The 10,413-nt window shown below is 43.0% G+C and overlaps 1 protein-coding gene across 1 annotated transcript in view; it reads left to right on the forward strand.

Moving 5' to 3' along the window:
- The window catches only part of dhrsx (dehydrogenase/reductase (SDR family) X-linked), a 25,596-nt gene extending 17,783 nt beyond the window's left edge, over positions 1–7,813 (forward strand). The window contains exons 6-7 of the mRNA XM_076302873.1: positions 5,024–5,231; positions 7,077–7,813. Of these exons, the coding sequence (XP_076158988.1) occupies positions 5,024–5,231; positions 7,077–7,250 (382 nt within the window). The 3' untranslated portion in view covers positions 7,251–7,813. The remainder of the gene's footprint in view (positions 1–5,023; positions 5,232–7,076) is intronic.
- The last annotated feature ends 2,600 nt before the right edge of the window (positions 7,814–10,413 follow it).

Genomic DNA, 10,413 nt, shown 5'->3' on the forward strand with positions numbered 1-10,413 from the left:
GCTTGTTTGGAATGTATGTTTGCGGGCCGCACACAAAGTACCCTACTGGCGCTGCAAAGGTGAATAGATTTGTAGCACTTGCCAAAAAAATTGTAGCATTGTTATAAAACCTTTAAAATATATAAACAATCACAAGTAGGGCAGTTCATCACAGTCCATCCATTGCAACTGGACTGATGAAAGGTACACCTGTAGGCTACATTGTATTTGGGAAAAGCAGAAGGTAGCAGCATAATGTATTTATTTATTTATTATTAAACAAAACAATCCCTGTCAGTTCCATGCAGTTTTCAACAGCTATCAAGAAGAGAGGTCATGTCATGGATTTTTGTGAATGTTTCTTCTTCTACATATGCATACGTTTAGTCATCTAGTTCATATGATATTCAGCTTTATTGTCAATGCACAAATTAAATACCAGTAGTCTAAAACAAAATGCCCCTTTACACAGTGGTGCAAATAACTGACATGTCCAAAAGGGCCTTCATGAAATGCGTTGCTAGACTGTTCATACACATTTTAACGGGCCAAGTTGAAGAGCTACTGTCCGTTATTGTTTGTGCAAATAATATGCTGATTCATGTTTCCTTGCATTTTGCAACTAAGAGGTCCATGGTTAGTCTGGCTTTCGCCAGACCAAGGTCAATCTTTTAAGAAATCGAAAAGGAATCGCCGGCAGATCAGGCTGAGTTCACCCAGCCTAGTCCATGGTAGGCGCCGATAGAAATATTGTTTAATTTTGCGATTGAGATATCCACGCACTGGCGTCCCCCCTGCGACGTGTTCGCCCCCCGGTTTTAGAGCTATTCTAAATGCAAAAATGCATAGAGGGAGTTATGACAAAACCGTGACTGTTAACAAACTATAAGCTATATAAGGTAGGCCCTATGCTAGGCCTATTACACAACATAAATTGTCACTAAGCTATGCTGGCGACCCAAATAAAATCTCCTTTGGGAACCAATGGCTTACAGTATCAAGCAGACTTAAGCTGCCACCTCTTGGCGAAAAGTTAATAGTTTTGCATATCAGTAGTAATACATTTCACGCAGCTGTGTGAATCACGGAAAGCGACACTTCTAAATGGAACCCAACCCACTGTACAGTAGCTCAAGGTCTGTGGCTAAAGCAGCCATAATGAAAGCGTTAACATTGTTTCATCCATCGCAAAGAATGATTTTTGTAGCACGTGCAACAAATATTGTGTAGGTACAGCCCTGCACTGGATACATCTCTCAACGTGCGCTCTAAAACATTTGGTTTAAATGGAGATGTAGATCACGGGTGCGTTAATAAATCTACATTGCGGCAAGTTGACACAAATGATTCACTTTGACGAATTTATGTAGTTTCAGTCCTAGTTACTTTACTTTGAGCCATGCTCTTCCTTACTTGAATCACCTTTGAAAATAGATGTAGCCTATATGGGTGTTTGGGAATGAACGTTGACTCAGATGCTTTTTGAGAGCTAAATGTCCCAGCCCGGTGTTTAGGATGCATCATAGACAGGTTATCTTTCAGGTAGCCTATATACAGTATTTTCCATTAGAAAACCATCACGTAGCGAACGTGTTGTGGCTAACTCACTTAGCTCCTGTTGGTAGCCTATGGTCATAAGCAAATGAGATGACAGTCGAAAGATGCAATTAGTGCTGTTATCAATTTTCTTGGTAGACTATAACCGCATTTATGGTTTTCTACAAATACATCAATAATCAAATTGGCCTCCATCACTCAACCAATGCTAACGGTAACATTATTTTACCTACTCTAGGCTATTGATATAATTTAAGATTAACATAGCCTACCTGCAGTAAAAAACAAGCATGTCCGATAAACATTCTCAGATTTATTTCGGCTTCAAGAAGAAATGGGAATTACATTTCATGCAGAAATCATCCTACCCTTATTAGACGTTCTCTGCGGTAAACTACAGTCTTGTCCTTGTAGGAAGCGTAGTGTCTTTCCAACCCACTTTAGATTAACTTCCAACAAAATTACGTTTCACTGCAACGATGCGCCATCTGGTGGACAAACGATTACATGACGCCAATACTGGAAATGCAGCCAAATTATTATGATGAATATTTGGTTTTCCTTTAATCCTACTGAATTTGTAATTATGTATCGCCAGTTGTAATTGCCGATACTGATGGTATGTGTGTGCCTGTGTGTGTGTATGTGCGTGCGTATATGTGTGCACCACCATCTACAGGCCAATGAGTGTACAGTCACTAAATGTGACTTAATTTTTTTAGACCCCCCCCCCATGGATGAAATTCTACGAAACTTGGCATACCCCCAGAGAATGTCAGGTTAATCATACACATAAAATTTGGTGCAGTTCTGAACATCTTAACTGAAGAGAGGGGCGATTAAAGTAGAATGATATTGCATTTTCATTTTTTACTGGGGGGGGTGCAAATCACAAATGAATGATTATGGGCTAGGTTGATGTGGGCCCTTGAGACCAACATACCATAAAAATGTCTTCATCCTCGGTGCCACGGTTCAGGTAGTTATTTAGGAAAAACTGCATTTTTTGGGTTTCGGGGGGCCCAGCACGGGGGGGGGGGGGGAGTGGCCCCCGGGGACGAAACAAAAATTTTCGTAAAAGTCTAGTGGGGCTACATACCCACCAAATTTCATGTGCCCCAGTGGTTCGGTGTCCCGTGTATCGTTGACCAAAAATTCAGGAAGTAGATGACTTTGACAATCCCTATATGACCGCTTCACTAGCGGCGGTCATAATAATATACTTTAAGAACAATATATAAACAGGGACTAAGTTATAAGATGTAGATGTTATGACCATAGTCCAGATTGTGTAGGAATGCTAATATAGCCTGTAAGACTGTCAGGGGTACAGCAGACAAAGTGATATGATGGTAGGGGCTGAGAGAGACAGGCTCATGATGAAAAGTCCATTTCTTCCCTCCCCTTTTGTGTGGCATTCAAAAGGTAAATGGCCCTGTGGACAAAGGACCTCCTCAACCTGTCTGTTGAGCATGACAGTGACAGAAGTCTGCCACTGAACATGCTCCTCTGTTTATTGAGCGTGCTGTGTAGTGAGTGGCGGTCATTGTCCATGATCGCCAGCATCCTGCTCACGGTACGTTTCCCTGCAATTGTTGTGAGTGACTCCAGCTCAATGGCAACAACAGAGCCAGCTTTCCTCACCAGCCTGTTCAGTCGCCCAGCGTCCCTCTTATTAATGCTGCCTCCTCAGCACACCACAGCATAAAAGAGGACACTGGCAATGACTGACTGGTAAAACATCCAGTGGAGTCCATGTAGGAGGCTCACATGTTGCATGCTGGTACATAAATAGGAATAGTATGTAGCAAAATCGTCACGTTTGGTCTGGATGATCCTGCATGGTCATAGCTGTCCCTCAAAATTTTATTGGAGTTCTTGGCTGGGCTCTGTTTAGGCCTTCAGAAGACATATTTGTACTCAACATAGGCTCTTAATTTATTTTCCTTATTGAGATAAGTAGAAACACTCTCACAAAAAGCAATCAACGAAAAAGAAATCCCTTCAGGGTCTGAACAGCAGACCTCACAAGATATGGCCCTCAATCTGACAGACTGAATGGTGTTAAAGGCACTGGAGAAATCAAAGAACATTGTTTATTCTCCCAGCACTTTTCCCCTTGTCCAGATGAGATTGCACTCTGAGGAGCAAGTGAGTAGTGGACTGACACTTTTCCCCTTGTCCAGATGAGATTGCACTCTGAGGAGCAAGTGAGTAGTGGACTGACACTTTTCTTATCGGTGACTCTGAATGGGGGGGGGGGGGTTGTTTATTTTTATCTCTGGGAAAAAGCGAGCGGCTTTGGGAGCCGTTGGACCCCAAAAAAGATTTATCGGCACATTATTGCATCACGACTTAACAACCGGATTGAAATACAGCCCTCAGTTTTGGTCTGTTGTCTGTCTGCACTACAGGCATACACACTTAAAGACTCTTCTACCTTGGATTGTGTGTGTGTGTGTGTGTGTGCACATCAGGAAATTGCATTGTCTCCTCAGTTGCAGTGGGTTTAGACACATAGGAGTGATTGAATGATCAACCTGATATGTGTGTGTGTGTCTGTATATGAATGTGTGTGTGTGTGTGTGCGTGTGTCTGTATGTGTGTGTGTGTGTGGATTAGAGAGTGTTGTTGTTGCTGTTGTCACACTGTGACATATCAGAGGAATGTTCTGCATAGTGGGAATGAGTTTTTAATAACCTCTATCTGCTGAAGGGTAGACTGTGCTCACTCACTCACACACACACACACACACACAAACTAATGGCGTTTTCCATTTGACTCGTAAATCTCATACGCCCACGCGTACAACATGTACGAATGAGTTGCTAGCGCGAACGCTGGGGTTTGTAGACTTTTTGGGAAGAACATGGATGCCACCAGTACAGCTGCTGTCTTGTTAGTGCTGGACATTTGTCTAGAACACAAGAACACGTCCCTCATTCTCCCTTGTTGGGTATGGTCAATGTGGTCAATGGTCTTTTTTAGTAAATCAATTTCGCCTATTTCAATTTCAACAAGTGCTGTGCTGTCGCGTTTCTCTCGAGTCACGAGGGGCATTAGCAGGAGGCTAGTCATTGTTATTGTTTTGTGCTACATGTAGCTTCTAGCTAACCGGCTGGAAAACAAATCGTTACATTGTATTGCATGCACAGCAATGTAATCTAGTGTGTAAGAGCATTGCATCGACATTAAAATGACAGTGATAAAAAAACACAGTACAAATGCAAAGAAAATACATGTCATCTCATCTCAACTATGGGCGCAGCCATGTTTGTCGTAAGGTCGTACGGCCACCTCGGGGTACCCTCGAGTACTCTGAAGTAAAGGAAGCGTGCATGCGTGAAATGCCGCAAGAAAGCTGGGTAATTTACACTTTCCAACTCGGGCGGCAGATTTACGAGACAAATAGAAAGGGCCATAACTACAGACAGAAATGACAGTCTGATACTGTTCTCTCTCTCTCTCTCTCTGTGTGTGTGTGCAGGTCTTGTTATAGTTCTCACGGGGCATACTCCCAGAGTAAACTGGCTCTGGTCATGTTCACTTACTACCTGCATGAGCAGCTGACAGCAGGTGATTTCCCGGTCAGCACCAACGCTGTGGACCCTGGCATGGTGGACACGGCCCTCTACCAGAACCTCTGCAGCCCGGCACAGCTGCTCCAGAGACCTGTCGCCAGACTACTCTTCAGGGTATGCACACACACACACACACACACACACCATACCAGCAAACAAGTCGCTTTTCAGCGAAATTTGCCTTTTTGAATCAAAATATATCATTCATGTGAATTGAATTTTTTTTTTTTTTTTCGGGGTGGGGGGTAATTTCACATAGTCTGGAGTGAGACTATGTTTGCCTCCAGGGGTCATGTTAACCCATTCCATATGTGCATAAACAGATATTCAAACACACAAATACAGTAATCATACGTATGACACATACACACACAGTAGACATATACACATGCATGCACCTGCACATACACAGGCACACCCACAAGCACATGCACGCACACACACAGGCACACACAAACATAAACACGTACACGCACACATGCACACAATTCAAGAATTTCTCAGAATTATGAACAAGCAAGATGATGGTGGGGTTGTATAAAATGTATTTTACATGTGAAATCTATGAACTAAATTATGTTTTGGTACTTGTTGTCTAGCAGATACCAGTGAGAATTGAGTGTGCATAATGCAATTCAGTGAGACAGTTACTGTAGAATCATATATGCCTTTCACCTTTTGTTTTTAGCCATTAGCCAGACCAGCAGATTCGCTGACTGCTGAATTACTGAAGCTAAGCAGGCTTAGTTAGTACTTGGATAAGAAACCACCTTGGAATAGTAGGTTCCTGCTGGAAGTGGTGTTGGTGGCTGGCCAGTAGGTGGCACTCTTCCCTGTGGCCAAAAGTCACCAAACACATATCAATCCCAATGCCCTATTGCAGTGACAGTGACACTGTACTGCAGGAGATGTTTTCCTTTGCATGAATGTTAAATTGAGGTCCTGACTCACCATGGTTGTTAAAGATCCCATGGCACTTATCGCAAAGAGTAGGTGCTTCCCTGATTTGCTTTATTTATGTACATACATAAAGACACACACACATGCACACACACACATAAAAACACACACACACAGACACGTAAACACACACACACACTACACATTCACACACACATACATGCACACATACGACACGACACCAGCAGAGGGTATATTCTAGGGTTTCTCAACGGGGGGGCGTTCGTACAACCTAGGGGGGCGCTGGGAACGTGAGTTTTTTTTTTGTTTACATTTTAAACTTTCATGGTTTTCACATATTTTTGGTGCAAAAATAGGCTACCTGAAATAAATAGGCTATTTTCATTCATGGGTTTCTAACCCCTCTACCGTCCCAGCTACATTTTACTGGTTATCTATGCTCAGTGGTCATACAATGCAGTTCGGGCCTGCACACGCCCGGATTCACGTCCCCCAGCCCCAGCTATCGTCATCTCTATAGTAACGCCGATGACCCAAGTTTGCGGCTTAAAAGATCAATAACCAATAAAAATGTACACAATTCACTGTGACGTCTTCATCTTTAATAAAAACAACACAAACTAACATGGCGGATAGCAAGAAAAAGTGCCGACAGTACAATGCAAATTACATCAATTTTTACATGTTTTTTTTTTTTACCCAACCAGTCTCCTATTGCTTCTAACAGTGGGCTAAATCTGCTTAATAATAAAATAGGCTCATAGGGACATTTTCTTATAATTCCAGAAGAAACCAAAACAGCACAGAAATGGGCTTGTTTTTTTATTTAAGCAATATAGCATGAGTGTGAGTGGCCAATAGCCTACCCAGGGGTGTAGTTTCATGTAGTTTTCATGTTTCATTGTGTGTGTGTGTGTGTGGGGGGGGGGGGGGGGATCAAAGTAAGGTCAGGGGGGCCGTTTGCTCAAAAAAGGTTGAGAACCACTGGTATATTCTGTGTGTGTGTATGATCTGCTTTAACCTCTGTAATCCCCACAGACACCAGCAGAGGGAGCCTCCACCGCTCTCTTGGCTGCCGTGGCGACAGAGCTGGAGGGTGTGGGAGGCTGCTACCTGTACAACGGCCAGCGGGCAGCATCCTCCGAGACGTCCTACGACCAGGACCTGCAGGCCCAGCTGTGGAAGCAGAGCTGCAGCCTAGTTGGCTTGTAGGGGGCCAACACACACACACACACATACACACACACACACACACACACTGCTTTCTATGACCTGGACGTCATTGAACAGAACTTGCCCTCAACTGCCCTAATCATGCCTCTCACTACAGAACACAGACTCCTTTTGCAGAGAGTGCATACAGTACACACAGACACACTCCGCCTAACAGACTGAGTCATAGTGTTTCTCTGATCAATGACCATCTATGTCTGTGTCTGTGCGTCTGTGACTCTGGATGGATGAAGTAGTGTGTGTGTGTGTGTGTGTGTGTGTGTGTGTGTGTGTGTGTGTGTGTCTGAGTGTGTGTGTGTGTGTGTGTGTGTGTCTGAGTGTGTGTAGTAATGTGTTGTGTCATGTGCAATAAGATCAGTAAGATCACATACTTGAGTCTAAAAGCTCTTGATTGTGAAATATTATGGGTGTAATTGCTGTGAAAAGTCACTGTGTACGTGTGTGTGTGTGTGTATGTGTATGTGTGTGCGTATTATGTTCTATATAAATCATGCTATTGGTTGAACTGATCTGAAATAAATTTACTGATTTTGTCTCTAAAACTTCTCTCTCTCTGTGCATGTGAGTGTGTATGTGTGAGAGTGCGTTCTAGAAGTATTTGTCAGACTAAAATGTCCACAGGTAGAAATGTCCATCTTGCTCTTCTTCTGTGTGTATACATTACAGTAGTTCTGTGGTCACCTGATGGTGGACTGAAGTGCCAATAGACTAGAGATGTGATGGGGTCAATGTTGGCACTGTAGCCCTGTGTGTGGTGTGTGTGTGTGTGTGTGCGTGCGCTGTGGTGTGTGTTAGGGCTGTCACTTTACGTTCGAAAATCGATTGCACAATCGATTGGACCAACCAACACAAGTTTCGAAAACTAAAATAGGGAATCGATTTTAACCAAATATGTACACTATTAATTTTAAACGAATTAAACAAATGAAAAAGATAGATGTAACAAAACTCAGGAACAAGCAGAAAAATAACAAAGAATTCCGAAGTGCAGTAAGCATTGCGAAAGCTAAAAAGAAAATTCCCACCAATTTTACGCACCGGAAACAGCTTTTTCAATCGGCTGCTGTGCTGCTGGTGTTTTGCCAAAAAATTGAGGACAACGCGATCAACCTGTGCGACATGAGAGATACGAGTGATAGGCCCTAATAACTTGAGGAGTTCGATATGGAAGCACTTCGGGGTTTGGGTATATCAAACTATGGAGAAGGACAAAGCGGTATGCAAACTGTGCAGTCGTGAGTTCTACGTAGGCGAAATTTGTTTGACATTTCTAATTGTAAACGCAGCCACGTTGAAGCCTGCAGTAATGTTTTTCACTGATGTTATGGCAGTCCACTCTGCTTATTGTTTTTCGAGAATGTTGCACTCCTGTTTGTCATTGTGCAAGAAACTTCACGCCATTGTGCGTCTTCAAGCGCCCCCTTTACGTTCGTCCTAATGCCTGTTAGTTGTTTGTGGATTGTCCTATATTTGGTGTTGAAAATTGAAACGTCTTTAGACATGAAAAATCGATTTTACAATCGATTCAATGAACAATTATGTCTCAAGAATCAAACAGGATTTTTTCACAAAAGTGACAGCCCTAGTGTGTGTGTATGTGTGCGTGTGCTGTGGTGTGTGTGTATTTGTGCGTGCGCTGTGGTGTGTGTGTGTGTGTATGTGTGCGTGCGCTGTGGTGTGTGTGTGTGTATGTGTGCGTGCGCTGTGGTGTGTGTGTATGTGTGCGTGCGCTGTGGTGTGTGTGTGTGTGTGCGTGCACTGTGGTATGTGTGTGTGTGTATGTGTGTGTGTAGTGGTGTTTGTGTGACATAACCGATGATCATGGTGTGTGTGTGTGACATGACCGATGATCACAGTGTGTATGTGTGAGTGTGACATGACAGATGATCATAAGGGTATTTCACAAAAGCAGAGGGCACTGTGGTGTGTCACTGTCCTGTCACTCTCTCCACTGTCCTGTCACTCTCTCTACTGTCCTGTCACTCTCTCTTTCTCTCCACTGTCCTGTCACTCTCTCTTTCTCTCCACTGTCCTGTCACTCTTTCTTTCTCTCCACTGTCCTGTCACTCTCTTTACTGGCCTGTCTCAAAAAATGCAGAATTAAGAAATCCAAGAGAAGACACACACCCCTCAGCTGTGTATTTAGGCTAAGTTAAATAGCTCGCTATATAACGGTGTAGCCTGGCTAAAAGCCCACCAGGGGAGATTAAAAATGAAACAGCAAGGCAGATGAATGTACAGAATGGTCACAGAGAAATGTGTTGGGCAAGTTACCTTTAAAAAGTAATTAAAAAGTAATTAGTTACAGTTACTAGTTACTTCTTCCAAGGCGGGCAGCCGTGGCCCACTGGTTAGCACTCTGGACTTGTAACCGGAGGGTTGCCGGTTCGAGCCCCGACCAGTGGGCCGCGGCTCAAGTGCCCTTGAGCAAGGCACCTAACCCCTCACTGCTCCCCGAGCGCCGCCGTTGAAGCAGGCAGCTCACTGTGCCGGGATTAGTGTGTGCTTCACCTCACTGTGTGTACACTGTGTGCTGAGTGTGTTTCACTAATTCACCGATTGGGTTAAATGCAGAGACCAAATTTCCCTCACAGGATCAAAAAAGTATATATAAAAATATATATATATATAATAAAAAGTACCTAAATTACTTACTCAGTTACTAATTATAAAAGTAACTAGTTACTTCAGAAAGTAAAATGCATTACTTTCAAGTACATTTTTAAATGCTCAAATGTGACCCCACCTCCACCCCTCTTTAACGGAACTTAAAATACATGTGCATGTTCAATATAAATCTGAATATTATAATGTAATGGACACTTACAATACAATACATTATTAACATTTAATGTTGCTGTGGGAAAGTGAGACTAGCCTCCAATCAAATGCCATGTATGTACAATACCCTCCAGAATTATTGGCACCTCTGCTAAAGTTGACTAAAAAGAGGAATATAAAAAAAATATTGAAAATTGATCTTAGAGATTGGCATGGTTTTATTTCAGTTAGCTTATTAGCTTGTTTGATGCTCATTGAGCTCAATGCAAATCAAACCAGCTAATAGGCTAACCAGCTGTGTTGGCTGACCATTTGCGTCTGGACCGGGTCGTGACCCCTACTTGCCTCACCAGGTCGTCTT

Source organism: Alosa pseudoharengus, unplaced genomic scaffold (assembly GCF_046254945.1).
Source record: "Alosa pseudoharengus isolate Yale_2024_CS ecotype anadromous, Long Island Sound unplaced genomic scaffold, YU_APseudo_1.1 YU_APseudo_1.1_scf_24, whole genome shotgun sequence".
NCBI lineage: Eukaryota > Metazoa > Chordata > Actinopteri > Clupeiformes > Clupeidae > Alosa > Alosa pseudoharengus.